The sequence below is a fragment of the Anolis carolinensis genome, unplaced genomic scaffold (genome assembly GCF_035594765.1).
Source record: "Anolis carolinensis isolate JA03-04 unplaced genomic scaffold, rAnoCar3.1.pri scaffold_12, whole genome shotgun sequence".
In the NCBI taxonomy this organism is placed as follows: Eukaryota; Metazoa; Chordata; class Lepidosauria; order Squamata; family Dactyloidae; genus Anolis; species Anolis carolinensis.
The window spans coordinates 15,898,346-15,915,701 of NW_026943823.1; the positions used below are offsets into that span (position 1 = coordinate 15,898,346).

Consider the following 17,356-nt stretch of genomic DNA (forward strand, 5'->3'; position numbering starts at 1 on the left):
TGGACTTAACGTCAGGGAAACCTTTACTTTTTATGCATGCCTTAAAATTACCCTATTCATGAATACCATGGGTTAGTCAAAGTGGTGTTTTATCATGTTACCATCATCTTCGCATTGGTTGCATTATGGTTTGCGGCTGTCTTTTAAAAAAAAGTGGAGGTGGGGATCTTGTGGTCTATCGAATCCCAGTTTTGGCATGAGAGAAATGCAATCATTATGGAAGGAAGGGAAAAAAACCCCATGTCATAAGGTCCTAGCTTGGAGAGGGAAATAAGGCTAACTTTGCAATTGCAGGAGGCCAAATCGCCAGCATTTATGGCCCCAAATCCTCTGTTTTGCAGGTGCCTCCTTCCCTGTGTTGTGTTTATATCTGGAGCTTTTCTTTGGCTCCAAATCCTTTACATCCCCCCCCTAAAAAAAAAACAAAAAAAAAACCTCAGGGCTCCACCGTTTTCTTGGAGACAACCTCCCGGTTGAGAAATCAGGGTCTTAAGTGCCGCCCGAAGCATCCCAGGGAGATTGAATGAGCAACAAGAAAAGGCGGCTGGCTGGCTGAAGACGAGAAGAGAACGGACAGGGCATTTCAGGCAGATGGAGTCAGGACAATGGCCGCATTCCTTCCCCCTCTCTGGGCAAACACAGGGGCATTTCCTTCCAGCGCAAGCACCTTGCGTCTCTGCCTCCCCACGCTCCTCCACAGCAACAAGGCACCCCGTGGATCCCAAGGTTGGCATCGGCAAGCCCTCCTCCATGTTGCCATGAGTCCCCTTGGCTTCGTTGGAAGCAGCTTTCTCTCAGTCCAAGAGTAGAAGGTGGTGGCTTTCCAGAGAGATGCATAGAATGAGAGGCCGAATGGATGATCTTGTGGTTTTTGTCTCTTGTCTCTTTTCAGGCCAGTCCCTCGCCCATCATTGTCAACACGGACACTTTGGAGCCCGCCCTCTCCGTAAGTCCTCTTCTTCTTCACCTCCTCTTCGCCTCCTCTTGTTCTTCCTCCCCCTCCTATCTCCACAATCTTTTCTGTCTTTACCTCTATCTGCATCTCCAGTTCCATCATCTCTATTTCTATCTCTCTACCTCCATCTCAGCCTTCAGCTCCACCTTCATCTCTACTTCTATCCTTTTCTCAGTCTTCATCTCCACCTCCATCTCTATCTTCATCTTTACCTCTGTCTCCACAGTCTCTTCTGTCTCTACCTCCATCTCTTCTATCTCAATTTCGTTTTCTATCCCTACCTCCACACAGCCTTCATCTCTACATCCATCTCTCAGTTTCTACTTCAGTCTTCATCTCCAGTTCCATCTCTATCTCCATCTTTACCTCCATCTCCACAATCTTTTCTGTCTTTACCTCCATCTGCATCTCCAGTTCCATCATCTCTATTTCTATCTCTCTACCTCCATCTCAGCCTTCAGCTCCACCTCCATCTCTACCTCTATCCCTTTCTCATCTCCACCTCCATCTTCATCTTTACCTCCACCTTCACAATCTCTTCTGTCTCTATCTCCATCTGCATCTCTACCATCTCTGTTTCCATCTCTCTCTACCTCCATCTCAGCCTTCATCTCCATCTCTCTATTTCCACTTCAATCTTCATCTCCACCTCTGTCTTTATCTCCATCTTTACCTCCGTCTCCACAATATCTTCTGTCTCTACCTCCATCTCTTCTATCTCAATTTCATTTTCTACCTCCACACAGCCTTCATCTCTACCTCCATCTCTCAGTTTCTACTTCAATCTTCATCTCCAGTTCCATCTCTATCTCCATCTTTACCTCCATCTCCACAATATTTTCTGTCTTTACCTCCATCTGCATCTCCAGTTCCATCATCTCTATTTCTATCTCTCTACCTCCATCTCAGCCTTCAGCTCCACCTCCATCTTTACCTCTATCCCTCAGTCTTCATCTCCATCTCTATCTTCATCTTTACCTCCATCTCCACAATCTCTTCTGTCTCTACCTCCATCTGCATCTTCATCTCTTTTATCTCAATTTTGTTTTCTATCCCTACCTCCACACAGCCTTCATCTCTACATCCATCTCTCAGTTTCTACTTCAGTCTTCATCTCCATCTCCATCTCTATCTCCATCTTTACCTCCATCTTTTCAATCTCTTGTGTCTTTGTCTTCATCTGCATCTCTACCATATTTGTTTCTCTCTCACTCTCTACATCTCAGCCTTCAGCCTCATCTCCATCTCTACCTCTATTATTTAACCTTCATCTCTATTTCTATCTCTGTCTCTACCTCCATCTCCACAATTTCGTCTGTCTCTACCTCCATCTGTATCTCTAGCTCTACCATTCTATTTCTTTTTCCATCTCTACCTCCACCTCAGCCTTCATCTCCATCTCTCTGTTTCTGCTTCATTCTTCATCTCCACCTCTGTCTCTACCTCCATCTTTACCTCCGTCTCCACAATCTCTTCAATCACCACCTGCATCTATATCAGTAATTCCCAACCTTTGGTCCTTGGTGTTTTGGATTTCAGCTCCCAGGGTTCCTAACAGCTGGTAAGCTGGCTGGGATTTCTGGGAGTTGAAGTCCAAAATACCTGGAGGGCCAAAGGTTGGGAACCACTGATCTACATCTTTACTATTGCAGGTTCTATCTCTCTCTACCTCAATGGTTCTCAACATGTGGCTCTCCAGGTGTTTTGGCCTACAACTCCCAGAAATCCCAGCCAATTTACCAGCTGTTGAGATTTCTGGAAGTTGAAGGCCAAAACATGGGTTGAGAACCACTGCTCTACCTCCATCAACTCCATCTTCATCTCTACCTCTATCTTATTCTCTACCTCAGTCTTCATATCCACCTCCATATCCATCCATCTATCTATCTATCTATCTATCTATAATCTATCTATCTATCTATCTATCTACCTCCACCTCCATGTCTGTCTGTCTATCTATCTATCTATGATGATGATGATGATGATGATGAACATTTCCCGCCTCTCCCTGGGGCTCAAACTCTCTATAGGGTTGCCCACCTATTTCACAGGTGAACGGCCAATCGTGGGTGTAGTCCCCCAGTTCGGCCAGAAGGGGGCAGCATGAACACTCCAGAAGGGCCACAAAAACAGCCTTGGGAACTGCCTGCACTTTACCCAGCAATGTTTTAGAGAGGCATTCGGACTGGATTTTTCCAGAGACAGTGTCATTCTTACAATCAATCCCATGGGTTTTTTCCACCCTGAAAATGACTGTCTGTCATGAAACATTTACAAACCAGGTTACGCTTAAGTTCATATGCATTTTCCTTGGGGAGTCCATGTCTAGAAAGTGTTTCTGCATCTGGTGCCATGTGTTAAAAATTTGGATCTGCAGAAGGCTTGGCCAACATGTTTTGGAGTGAAACGGAAAAAGGGAAAGTATGGTATATAATATAGTTTAAAGTAACTAATTTATGAGTTCTATATTTGTAAGTTTTATATTTCTACAGTAATATAATCTTTTATATATCCAATCTGTAACACCAACTCGTACCCAACTAGTATAAGAAAGGGATTGTGGTGATGTACCTACTTAAGTCTGAACTGGATTTAAATGAAGTCAGAGATAAACCCAACCCTGTCCCTGTTGCATATCCATATGGCAACGCTTCACAGAAGTATACCTATAAACCTGTTGTTTATGTTAACATTTATGTTAAGAGTTGTACAATTCCAGTTGCATAATAACATAATTTTTGGATACTTAATTTAGAATATACGTTGCTTTTTTGGAACAAATTCTGCAAATAGATTAACATTAGTTGTTGGATTTTATATACCAATGATGGGCAAGCTTTTGCTCTTGGTGTGTCAAAATTCACCAAAAAACCTAGCATGACTTGGGTGGTGTGTCACTTCGAGAAAAAACCCATAATTTTGCAATATGTATAGTTTAAATAACAAAAATATATAATTGTAATATAGAACTGTATTCAATAAATCAAACGGCACTCCATGCAGTCATGCCGGCCACATGACCTTGGAGGTGTCTACGGACAACGCCGGCTCTTCGGCTTAGAAATGGAGATGAGTACCAACCCCCAGAGTCGGACATGACTGGACTTAACATCAGGGGAAACCTTTGCCTTTACTTAATAAATCAAAAACTATTTACTGCCATTATTTCCATGTCCAACAATCTATGGTACCTCTTGCAGTTTCCATGCTGATTTCTCTCTATTCTAGTTTCAATGTCGTCATGAATAATGAATAATATAATAATAATATAATAGTAATAATATGATAATATAGTACAATAATAATAGAATTATATTAGCTGTGCCCGGCCACGCGTTGCTGTGGCAAAGTATGGTGGTATGGGAAATAAAGTATTGAGGAATTATGTGATTAGAACTGGATTATATGAGGCCCCTTCTTCACAACTGTATAAAATGCACACTGAAGTGGATTATATGGCAGTGTGGAGTCAAGATAATCCAGTTCAAAGCAGATAATATAAGATTATAAATGGGTTATATAGCTGTGTGGAAGGGCCTTGAGTCTACACTGCCATATAACCCAGTTCAAATCTGATAATCTGTATTTTATAGGCAGTGTGGAAGAGGCCTAAGTGAGGCCTAACTCTGCCTGTCCCCTGGGCTGAGTAGGTTGCTAGGAGACGAAGTGGGCGGAGCTTAGCCTTCTAACTGGCAGCAACTGGATAAAAAGAATTATTCCTCTCCCTCTAATTAGGACTTTATTTTTCTTTTCTTTTTGTTGTATGAACGTAGAGGCATGGATGAAGGGTTGTGCTGTCAGTTTTCGAGGTTGTGGGGTGTTTAGTTTTGTTGTTTTGTCCTAGGCCGAAATTTCATTACCCTTTTATATATATAGATATATAAATGTAATGTGCATAATTCCTATGGAGTAAACAACAAAACCACTGGACCAAATCACACCAAATTTGGCCTCAAAAGACATAGTCATCAAATCAATCTGCATGCAGCAAAAATGGCTAGGCGTGTCAGTGCTGACATGCGTGTCATAGGTTGGCCATCAACTTTTCCTTTTTCCATTTCACTGTGGATTATAGACATCTGTGCATTCAATTTCAATCAACAACAACAACAACAACATGTTTTGGAGGTTGGGAATGGGAAGGCATTGTAGGGCATGACCCATGTTGAACCCATGGAGGAAATGTGGAACAGTGACCCTGGATGGCTGGCTTTCTCTGAAGGGAAATACGAGGTTTTCCGCCTTTGTCCCGACCTCTCTGTTTGCTCTCCTAGGTGAATGGCAGCGACGGCATGTTCAAGTACGAAGAGATCATCCTGGAACGGGTGAGTGGCACTTTGCCAGGGACGCAGTGCCAGGGCTGGAGGATCTCATCCCTGGAAGGCGCTCTGAGCTTGGAAGCGCTCCTCTCTTTCGCTGTTTTTGGAAGGCTACTCCCCGGATCTGTCTTTGGCCAAGCAAATCCCTTGCTGCACCTTCTAATTGTTTTAATAAATAACGGTGTGTTGTGAGGAGGAGACTTCCTGGCCCTGTGTAAACATGGGTTGCTTTCTTTTCTTTCTCCAGGGCAACTCCGGCCTCGGGTTCAGCATCGCGGGGGGCATCGATAACCCTCACATCCCAGACGACCCCGGCATCTTCATCACCAAGATCATCCCCGGCGGAGCAGCCGCCATGGATGGGAGGCTGGGGTGAGCGCCTTCACATCTAGCATGGCTTCCCTAGAAGAGTAAAACAGTGTCCTGAATTGGGAGGGAACCCCAAAGGTCATCTAGTCCACCCCATCCTGCCAGACCAGAGTAAAGATTGGTGGGCTATTGTCCATCTCAGCTAGTTTGGTGCATTGCTCACAACTCTTTAGCATCCTAATTGGAAGGGCACCCCAAAGGTCATCTAGCCTACCCCCATCCTGCCAGGTTGGAGTAAAGATTGGTGGGCTACTGTCCATCTCTGGTGCATTGTTCACAACTCTTTAGCTTCCTAATTGAGAGGGCACCCCAAAGGTCATCTAGCTCACCCCTATCCTGCCAGACCAGAGTAAAGATTGGTGGGCTACTACCCATCTCAGTTGCTTTGGTGCATTGTTCACAACTCTTTAGCATCCTAATTGGAAGGGCACTCCAAAGGTCATCTAGCCCACCCCTATCCTGCCAGACCAGAGTAAAGATTGGTGGGCTACTACCCATCTCAGTTGCTTTGGTGCATTGTTCACAACTCTTTAGCATCCTAATTGAGAGGGCACCCCAAAGGTCATCTAGCTCTCCCCTATCCTGCAAGACCAGAGTAAAGATTGGTGGGCTACTACCCATCTCAGCTAGTTTGGTGCATTGCTCACAACTCTTTAGCATCCTAATTGGAAGGGCACCCCAAAGGTCATCTAGCCTACCCCCATCCTGCCAGGTTGGAGTAAAGATTGGTGGGCTACTGTCCATCTCTGGTGCATTGTTCACAACTCTTTAGCTTCCTAATTGAGAGGGCACCCCAAAGGTCATCTAGCTCACCCCTATCCTGCCAGACCAGAGTAAAGATTGGTGGGCTACTACCCATCTCAGTTGCTTTGGTGCATTGTTCACAACTCTTTAGCATCCTAATTGGAAGGGCACTCCAAAGGTCATCTAGCCCACCCCTATCCTGCAAGACCAGAGTAAAGATTGGTGGGCTACTACCCATCTCAGTTGCTTTGGTGCATTGTTCACAACTCTTTAGCATCCTAATTGGAAGGGCACTCCAAAGGTCATCTAGCCCACCCCTATCCTGCCAGACCAGAGTAAAGATTGGTGGGCTACTACCCATCTCAGTTGCTTTGGTGCATTGTTCACAACTCTTTAGCATCTTAATTGGAAGGGCACTCCAAAGGTCATCTAGCCCACCCCTATCCTGCAAGACCAGAGTAAAGATTGGTGGGCTACTGTCCATCTCTGGTGCATTGTTCACAACTCTTTAGCTTCCTAATTGAGAGGGCACCCCAAAGGTCATCTAGCTCACCCCTATCCTGCCAGACCAGAGTAAAGATTGGTGGGCTACTACCCATCTCAGTTGCTTTGGTGCATTGTTCACAACTCTTTAGCATCCTAATTGGAAGGGCACTCCAAAGGTCATCTAGCCCACCCCTATCCTGCCAGACCAGAGTAAAGATTGGTGGGCTACTACCCATCTCAGTTGCTTTGGTGCATTGTTCACAACTCTTTAGCATCTTAATTGGAAGGGCACTCCAAAGGTCATCTAGCCCACCCCTATCCTGCAAGACCAGAGTAATGATTGGTGGGCTACTGTCCATCTCTGGTGCATTGTTCACAACTCTTTAGCTTCCTAATTGAGAGGGCACCCCAAAGGTCATCTAGCTCACCCCTATCCTGCCAGACCAGAGTAAAGATTGGTGGGCTACTACCCATCTCAGTTGCTTTGGTGCATTGTTCACAACTCTTTAGCATCCTAATTGGAAGGGCACTCCAAAGGTCATCTAGCCCACCCCTATCCTGCCAGACCAGAGTAAAGATTGGTGGGCTACTACCCATCTCAGTTGCTTTGGTGCATTGTTCACAACTCTTTAGCATCTTAATTGGAAGGGCACTCCAAAGGTCATCTAGCCCACCCCTATCCTGCAAGACCAGAGTAAAGATTGGTGGGCTACTGTCCATCTCTGGTGCATTGTTCACAACTCTTTAGCTTCCTAATTGAGAGGGCACCCCAAAGGTCATCTAGCTCACCCCTATCCTGCCAGACCAGAGTAAAGATTGGTGGGCTACTACCCATCTCAGTTGCTTTGGTGCATTGTTCACAACTCTTTAGCATCCTAATTGGAAGGGCACTCCAAAGGTCATCTAGCCCACCCCTATCCTGCAAGACCAGAGTAAAGATTGGTGGGCTACTACCCATCTCAGTTGCTTTGGTGCATTGTTCACAACTCTTTAGCATCCTAATTGGAAGGGCACTCCAAAGGTCATCTAGCCCACCCCTATCCTGCCAGACCAGAGTAAAGATTGGTGGGCTACTACCCATCTCAGTTGCTTTGGTGCATTGTTCACAACTCTTTAGCATCTTAATTGGAAGGGCACTCCAAAGGTCATCTAGCTCACCCCTATCCTGCAAGACCAGAGTAAAGATTGGTGGGCTACTACCCATCTCAGTTGCTTTGGTGCATTGTTCGCAACTCTTTAGCATCCTAATTGAGAGGGCACCCCAAAGGTCATCTAGTCCACCCCCAGCCTGCCAGACCAGAATATAGATTGATGGCCTACTGCCCATCTCAGTGACTGGTCTTTATCTTTTGTTCTTTTTAATGAAAGGTTTCCTTCTGTGTTCATGGTCACTTTTGATAACTGCAACTCCTTTTTCATTACCTTGGCTTTAACCTTTGTAAACATCTTTGGGTCCTAAAGGAAAGGCGGCATATCAATGAATCGGTGATGGGGATGATGAATAATTGAAAAGATATGTTATGTAGCTCCAAATTCATGGTGAGAAGCAAACATTCAAAGTCATAGGCTATGGAGCAAAAGAATAATTCCTCTTCTTCCTCCTCTTCCACTTGCCTCTTCTTCTCTTCCTTTTCTTCCTCTTCCTCCTTTTCCTCTTGCTCTTTCTCCTCTTCCTCCTCCTCTTCCACTTCCTCATTCTCTTCTTCCTCCTCTTCCACTTGCCCCTCCTCCGCTTCCTCCTCCTCCTCTTCTTCTTCCTCCTCCTCTTCCACTTTCACCTTCTCTTCTTCCTCCTTTTCCACTTGTCTCTTCTTCTCTACCTTTTCTCTCTCTTCCTCCTCCTTCTCCTCTTGCTCTTCCTCTTCTTCCTCCTCTTCCACTTGCCCCTCCTCCTCTTCCTCCTCTTCCCCCTCCTCCTTTTCTTCCTCCTCTGCTTCCTCTTCCTCCTCCTGTTCCTCCTCCTCCTCTTCCACTTCCACCTTCTCTTCTTCCTCCTCTTCCACTTGCCTCTTCTTCTCTTCCTTTTCTTCCTCTTCCTCCTCCTTCTCCTCTTGCTCTTCCTCTTCCTCCCCCTCTTCCACTTCCTCCTTCTCTTCTTCCTCCTCTTCCACTTGCCCCTTTTCTTCCTTTTCTTCCTCTTCCTCCACCTTCTCTCTTGCTCTTCCTACTTCTCTTCCACTTCCTCATTCTGTTCTTCCTCCTCTTCCACTTGCCTCTTCTTCTATTCCTTTTCTTCCTCTTCCTCCTCCTTCTCGTCTTGCTCTTCCTCCTCTTCTTCCTCCTCTTCCACTTGCCCCTCTTCCTCTTTCTCCTCCTCTTCTACTTCCTCATTCTGTTCTTCCTCCTCTTCCACTTGCCTCTTCTTCTCTTCCTTTTCTTCCTCTTCCTCTTCTCCTCTTGCTCTTCCTCCTCTTCCTCCTCTTCCACTTGCCCCTCCTTTTCTTCCTCCTCCTTCCTCCTCCTTCCTCTTCCTCCTCTGCTTCCTCTTCCTCCTCCTCTTCCTCTTCCTCTTCCTCCTCCTCTTCCACTTCCTCATTCTGTTCTTCCTCCTCTTCCACTTGCCTCTTCTTCTCTTCCTTTTCTTCCTCTTCCTCTTCTCCTCTTGCTCTTCCTCCTCTTCCACTTGCCCCTCCTTTTATTCCTCCTCCTTCCTCCTCCTTCCTCTTCCTCCTCTGCTTCCTCTTCCTCCTCCTCTTCCTCTTCCACTTCCTCCTTATCTTCTTCCTCCTCTTCCACTTGCCCCTTCTTTTCTTCCTCCTCCTCCTCTTCCTCTTCCTCTTCCTCCTCCTCTCAGGGTGAATGACTGTGTCCTGCGGGTCAACGAAGTGGACGTCTCGGAAGTGGTTCACAGCAAAGCCGTGGAGGCCCTGAAGGAAGCCGGGCCGGTGGTGCGTCTCCTGGTGCGGCGAAGGCAGCCCCCGCCGGAGACCATCATGGAGGTCAACCTCATGAAGGGACCCAAAGGTGATGCTCTCAAGTTCCTTAGGGGTGGGTGGGTCTTTTCCTCTCCAAACTGCCCCATTGCTTCTGACTTGCAGAATCAGCAGAATCACCATTTTGGTGGGGGTCCTGCCCTCCAAAAGACATCTCTCAAGCCTGAAAGCAAGAGGATGGGAAGAGGTCACCTTTTGAGGCCATGGATATCCAGGCCCCTTGACTCCTCAGCTCTACTCTCTCCAGCCCAGAATACAATGACCTAGAAACCTAGAAATCTATATTACAAGGAGTAGCTTTCGGTCCATTTTCTCATTGAGTGGGCCTCATCCTGCACCCTGCTGAATTAGGTCTTAACATTGTGTAGACAGAGGGGACGTTTGTAGGTTTCCCTCCATGCTTTGTTTCTTGTGCATGAAACCTTCACGGAAACAGACAGACAGCTCTCCACATTGGCAGGTTTCACTTTTGCAGATTTGATTCGTATGTCATTCTTTAGGAAATAATAATAATAATAGAGTAAAATAAATGTAATAGTAGCAACAATAATAGAGAAAAATAATAAATGTAATAACACCAATAATAATAGAGAAAAATAATAAATGTACCATATATTCTCGAGTATAAGCTGACCCAAACATAAGCCAACCAGGACCCTCACCTGAGTATAAGCCGAGGGGGGCTTTTTCAGTCTTAAAAAAAGGGCTGAAAAACTAAGCTTATACTCGAGTATATACAGTAATTTGTAAAATCATAGCGTAATTTGATATTTAATAGGCTTTTTCTTAATCCCTCATTATCCAACATTTTCGCTTATCCAACGTTCTGCTGGCCCGTTTATGTTGGATAAGTGAAATTCTACTGTATTGTGCTATACTAATAATATAATATACAGTGTTTGAAAAAGAACTCCCTAGTTTTAATGTATGACACATTAAAACTAGGAGGTTCTTTGTCAAACACCCTGTATTGTATGTAGATATAACTTGTAAGCCACCCTGAGGAGGGCGGGATATAAATGTCGCTAATTAATAAATAAATTAATAAGCAGGCGGCAACTCTGATGTGCACCTTTTGGGGCCATATCATAAAGTGCACTTTTTGCCGCTGTGCATTACATTCGGCAGCAAATAATTTTTTTGACTTCAGGATTTTAAAAATAGATGTGCGCATCTCTCTATATAAAAGGGTAATGAAATTTCGGCCTAGGACAAAACAACAAAACTACACATCCCAGAAACACAACCCCTCATCCATGCCTCTACGTTCATACAATAAAAAGAAAAGGAAAATAAAGTCCTATAATAAAGCTATAAAGTACAGATTATCTGATTTTAATTGGATTATATGGCAGTGTAGACTCAAGGCCCTTCTACACAGCTGTATAACCCATTTATAATGGACTTAATGTCAGGGGGAAACCTTTACCCTTTACCTTAACTACCACCAATTCCTCAATACTTTATTTCCCATACCACCAGACTTCGCCACAGCAATGCGTGGCCGGGCACAGCTAGTTAGATTATATGGCGCATGAGACTTGAGTCAATGTGGAGGCTCATTTCCATTCCCTCCCTCTTGTGCGGGAATCCGGTGCCCCTCAGCAGAATAATATCAACAGGAGCCACATGGCATGAGAAGTGGAGAACCTCATGGACTTCTCAGTGACAGCGAATGGGGGTGCATGAGCATATATTCCCCAATGCAAGTATTTGGGGGCCTGCTAACCTTGCTTTTTGTCCCATCCATTCCCTTCCAGGACTGGGCTTCAGCATCGCAGGGGGCATCGGGAACCAGCACATCCCTGGAGACAACAGCATCTACATCACCAAGATCATCGAAGGTGGGGCAGCCCAGAAGGACGGGCGCCTGCAAATTGGGGACCGACTGCTAGCGGTGAGCAGGAGCCTCGCTCTTTCTGTGGGGTTTTGGGGTTAACAATAGTGTATACACACTATGAGTCAGACCCCAAAAGGGTCTGCGGTTGGTTTAAGTCCATGCAGAATCCTGGTCAATTGGGAGAGCCACATGCTTAGCTAGGCATCCTGTGGGGCTCTTATTAGAGCTGGGAAAAGTTGTAGGATTCTGGCATCAGCGTCCCCATAAAGCACCCTTCCCCAGCTTGTGCCTTACCAGCATTCACGTTGCCCACAATAAGCAGAAACCGGATCCCACTATTTAGAAGTATCCTGACTTCCTGAAAATTATACACTATGTAACACAATTTTTGTTCCTGGGTTGTCAATGACATTTCCTAATTGGTTCTGTTATAAAAACATGGGAAAAGTTTAGTAAACGTAAAGGTTTCCCCTGACATTAAGTCAAGTCGTGACCGACTCTGGGGGTTGGTGCTCATCTCCATTTCTAAGCCGAAGAGCCGGCGTTGTCCGTAGACACCTCCAAGGTCATGTGGCCGGCATGACTGCATGGAGCGCCGTTACCTTCCCACCGGAGCGGTACCTATTGATCTACTCACATTTGCATGTTTTCAAACTGCTAGGTTGGCAGGAACTGGGGCTAACAGCGGGCGCTCATTCTGCTCCAGGGATTTGAACCTGGGATCTTTTGGTCCACAAGTTCAGCAGCTCAGCGCTTTAACACACTGTGTCAAAATCGTTTTTGTGGGACATCATGCAGCACATTTTGCTCCAATTTTTCAATGAATCAAGCCACAGTGGAGCAACGGGTTAAATCCTTTTGCCAGCTGAACTGCTGATTGGTTCGAATCTACGAGATAGGGCGAGCTCCCATCTGTCAGTGCTAGTTTGCAGGGACATGAGAGAAGCTTCCCAGCAGGATGGTAACACATCCAGGCTTCCCCTGGGCAACGTCTCTGTAGACAGCCAATTCTCTCATACCAGAAGTGACTTGCAGTATGTTCTCAAGTCGCTTCTGACACGATAAAAAAAATTGAGTCAAACAATTCAACCTAGTTTTCAATTTTCAATGAATACCTTTTTTTAAAAAAAAATTATTTAAACACAAAGGAAAAACAGTGATATGCAATTACAAACAGAGCACGCAACATACAGAGACAGTAACAAACACAGTAGACAATGTATTCTCTCCATATTCTCTCCATGTTCTGATAGCTTTTCCCTTAACTTAAACAACAAGAGTACACAACCAAAACACACCAAATTTGGCCACAAAAGACATGGTCATCTGGACTGTGTTCTTACATAAAAAACCAAGAAAAATAAAGTCCTAATTAGAGGGAGAGGAATAACTGTTTCTTTCCCATTGCTGCCAGTTAGAAGGCTAAGCTCCGCCCACTTTGTCTCCTAGCAACCCACTCAGCCATTTAATGGTGCCCAGGGCCTCTTCAATCAGGCCTCTTCCACACTGCCTATAAAATACAGATTATCTGATTTGAACCTGGCCTAGCAAGGATGCCCTATGTAGAAAGTGGCCAGGCTTTTAAGCTGCAAGACTATTCAGTGCAGTTTGAGCTGGCCAAACAAGGATTCCCCTACTAAGGAAGTAGCCAGGCTCTTTAATTGAGGGTGCTACTCCAGCTACTCCAGAAAATGGCCAGGCTTTGAGGCTGCAAGGCTATTCACTGCTATTCCACCTGGCCAACAAATGATTCCCATAAGCCACAACAACGCATGGCCAGGCAAAGCTAGTACTTTATAATATCTAACCCTATAAGTACCTTATTGGAGCCCCTGGAGGCGCAGCGTGTTGAAGCGCTGAGCTGCTGAACTTGCAGACCAAAAAGTTGCAGGTTTGAATCCAGGGAACGGAGTGAGCGCCTGCTGTTAGCTCCAGCTTCTGCCAACCTAGCAGTTCGAAAACATGCAAATGTGAGTAGATCAATAGGTACCGCTCCAGCGGTGTCTACGGACAACGCTGGCTCTTCGGCTTAGAAATGGAGATGAGCACCAACCCCCGGTGGACAACGTCAGGGGAAACCTTTACCTTTACTTTACCTAATGCTATATCAGTCTGGCCAAAGCTCAGACTAAAGCAGATGCCAAAGCTGTCTTATGATAGCCAAATGAAGTAACAGATGCCAGGCACACAGAGGCCTCTCTTTCACCTGCTGACCCTCCTCTCTCTCTTATGACCCAGGTGAACAACACCAACCTGCAGGACGTCCGGCACGAAGAGGCTGTGGCCGCCCTGAAGAACACCTCCGACATGGTGTACCTGAAGGTGGCCAAGCCGGGCAGTGCCCACCTCAACGACATCTACGCCCCGCCCGACTACGCCAGCAGTAAGTGCCTGGCCCATCATCCCTGCATTGGCTTAGGGCCTGGCAGCTGCCTGTTGCAGGTTTTCAAGCCAGAAGATTAATCCAGTCATTTCATTCAGGCAATAGGTAGGGAGGTAAGGAGGGAGGTAGAGTAACCTTCCCAAGCTCATTTTTTAGCATTGTGGGAGTAGGAGTCCAAAAAACCTGGAGGGTCAAAGTTTGCCCATGCCTGGGATAGAGGATGGATAGATACCGTGTTTCCCCGAAAATATGACACTGTCTTATATTAATTTTTGCTCCCAAAGATGCTCTAGATCTTATTTTCAGGGGATGTCTTATTTTTCCATGAAGAAGAATTCACATTTATTGTTGAACAAAAAAATGAACATTTATTATATATTTGTCAACACAAACAAGCATAACCAGACAAACTCTGAATCCTATCAAGAATGTCTTGTTACTACCATTATTTCCATGTACAACACTCTATGGTATGTACATTTACCGATCCTGCATGTTCGTTGGGCATGCTTCCAAACAAAAACTTTGCTAGGTCTTACTTTTGGGGGAGGCCTTATATTTAGCAATTCAGCAAAACCTCTACTAGGTCTTATTTTCTGGGGATGTCTTATTTTAGGGGAAACAGGGTAGATAGATGGATAAATAAATAAATAGATAGCATGCTGTGCATCCTCAAGGTCTCAGATTCAATCCCTGGCATCTGCCTTTTCCAGGTTTCCATACAAGAAGATTAATTCAATAACTTAATCTAGATGGCAGCTAGTTATTCAACTAGATATCATAATGAAGAGGCTGGATGGTAATCTGTCAGGAGTGTTTTGATTGTGCCTGGCAGAATAGGGATGGACTGGATTGAGACTGATTATGGTGAGGGAAAGGTAGGGTGCTCTCGGTGTGTGTCTCCCAATGGGTGCCATTTCTGCCTCATCGTCCACGGCTCAGCTCACCTTTTTCCCTGCTTTCCCTCCCCAGCCTTCTCCGCCTTGGCCGACAACCACATAAGCCATAACCCTGGCCTGGGCTACCTGGGCGGCTTGGAGCCCAAGCCCGCCTACCCGCCTCCACCGCAGGTCACGCCGGCCCGCTACTCGCCCATCCCGCGGCACCTGATGGGGGACGAGGACTTCACCAGGTGAGACAGACAGACTGACGGCCCCGCGGCCTTCCCCACTGAACCCTGGGTTTCCCTCCGCCTTTTAGCCCAAACTTTTAGAGAGTCCAAATGTCACAACTTTATTTGGGGGAATCAGGTTTAAAGGAGCCGCCCAAGGTTTTAAGCTCTCTAACCAAATCAACATGGGTTTTAAATGAGAAATCAACTGAAGGTATTTTGAAAGACTAGCAAAGGAGCCTCCGGTGGCACAGTGTGTTAAAGCACTGAGCTGCTGAACTTGCGGACCAAAAGGTCCCAGGTTCAAATCCGAGGAGCGGAATGAGCGCCCACTGTTAGCTCCAGCTTCTGCCAACCTAGCAGTTCGAAAACATGCCAATGTGAGTAGATCAATAGGTACCGCTCCGGCAGGAAGGTAACGGCGCTCCATGCAGTCATGCCGGCCTCCACATGACCTTGGAGGTGTCTATGGACAACGCCGGCTCTTCGGCTTAGAAATGGAGATGAGTACCAACCCCCAGAGTCGTACATGACTGGACTTAATGTCAGGGGAAACCTTTACCTTTTAGCAACGATTTGTGGACTTTCCGAGCAATAAGGAACTGACAATGTAATAATCAGTGGTGCATCAGATTAAACTGCTGAGCTGCTGAACTCGCTGACCAAAAGGTCGCCGTTTCGAATCCAGAGAGCGGGTTGAACTCCCGCTGTTAGCCCCAGCTTCTTCTAACTTTAATTCGAAAACATGCAAATGTGAGTAGATCAATAAGTACCACTTCTGTGGGAAAGTAACAATGATCCATGCAGTCATGCCAGCCACATGACCTTGGAGGCATCTATGGACAACGCCGGCTCTTCGGCTTAGTAATTGAAATAAGCACCGACCCGACAGATTGATGGATAGATAGATAAGATAGATATATAGACAGCCAGAAGATGGTAGATGATAGATGGATGGATGGATTGATTGATAAGATAGACAGATAGACAGACTAGAGATAGATACATAGGTAGATACATAGATGGTTGCAATAGATGAATGGACAGACAGACAATAGTTGATAGATGGGTGGAGTGAGGGATGGACAGACAGACAGATGATGCATCCATCATCTAGTCTGGATGGATGGATGGATGGATAGATAGATAAGATTAGACGGACAGACAGACAGATGACAGATTATAGATGGATGACCCCTCTTGCCTAGTTTCCAACAGACCTCACAAACTCTGATGCCTGCTATACATGCGGGTGAAATGTCAGGAGAGCATGCTTCTGGAACATGGCCATAGAGCCCGGAAAACTCACAGCAACCCAGTCTTTGGATACTGTCCCTCAACCTGGAGCGGAAGGTGAGGAAAGGCACTCTGCACATGCCTTGGGGACCTCTTCACTCAAGCAGAGAGAAACAGACGCTGGACAAAAGAAATCCAAGCAATGCCTTTGGAGCTTATTTTTCAATCTGGAGGGGAAGGCACACACATACATACACACACACAGCCTATATTGGCATTCCTCACCTTCCGTGGTGGAGGCTCCTTCTTTGGAGGCTTTTAAGCAGAGGCTGGATGGCCATCTGTCGGGGGTGCTTTGAATGCGATTTCCTGCTTCTTAGCGGGGGGTTGGACTAGATGGCCCTTGAGGTCTCTTCCAACTCTACTATTCTATGATTCTATGATTCTATGATTCTACAACAAATTCACCACACAGGCATATACAACGAGAGGATTATAAGGTAGAAAGGTAAAGGTTTCCCCGTGTCTGACTCTGGGGGTTGGTGCTCATCTCCATTTCTAAGCCGAAGAGCCAGCGTTGTCCATAGACACCTTCAAGGTCATGTGACCGGGGCCGGGCTGTGGCGCAGCTGTTGAGCAGCTGCCTTAAATCACTGTGACCATGAGGTCATGAGTTCGAGGCCAGCCCGTGGCGGGGTGAGCACCCGTCAATTAAAAATTAAAAATAGCCCCTGCTCGTTGCTGACCTAGCAACCCGAAAGACAGTTGCATCTATCAAGTAGGAGATAAGGTACCACTTATAAAGTGGGGAGGCAAGATTAACTAATTTACGACCTGGAATGAGGAAGTGCCGTCAGTGTGGATGATGAAGCAGCTGCTCCCCCCTGTGGCCAGAATCGAACATCCCCTCAGGAGAACGTTAACTTGCCTCTGCGTGTGTCTCTCAGTCTCTGTTTGATGTGTTTATGGGCATTGAATGT

General features: G+C 45.9%; 1 protein-coding gene across 4 annotated transcripts in view; it reads left to right on the forward strand.

The window, feature by feature from the left end:
* dlg3 (discs large MAGUK scaffold protein 3) overlaps positions 1-17,356 on the forward strand; it is a 97,479-nt gene that overhangs the window by 44,837 nt on the left and 35,286 nt on the right. For all 4 annotated transcript variants that reach the window (XM_062963988.1, XM_062963987.1, XM_062963986.1 and 1 more), the window contains 7 exons: positions 893-946; positions 5,230-5,280; positions 5,522-5,646; positions 9,668-9,837; positions 11,567-11,703; positions 13,885-14,029; positions 15,002-15,161. In XM_062963988.1, the coding sequence (XP_062820058.1) occupies positions 893-946; positions 5,230-5,280; positions 5,522-5,646; positions 9,668-9,837; positions 11,567-11,703; positions 13,885-14,029; positions 15,002-15,161 (842 nt within the window). The remainder of the gene's footprint in view (positions 1-892; positions 947-5,229; positions 5,281-5,521; positions 5,647-9,667; positions 9,838-11,566; positions 11,704-13,884; positions 14,030-15,001; positions 15,162-17,356) is intronic.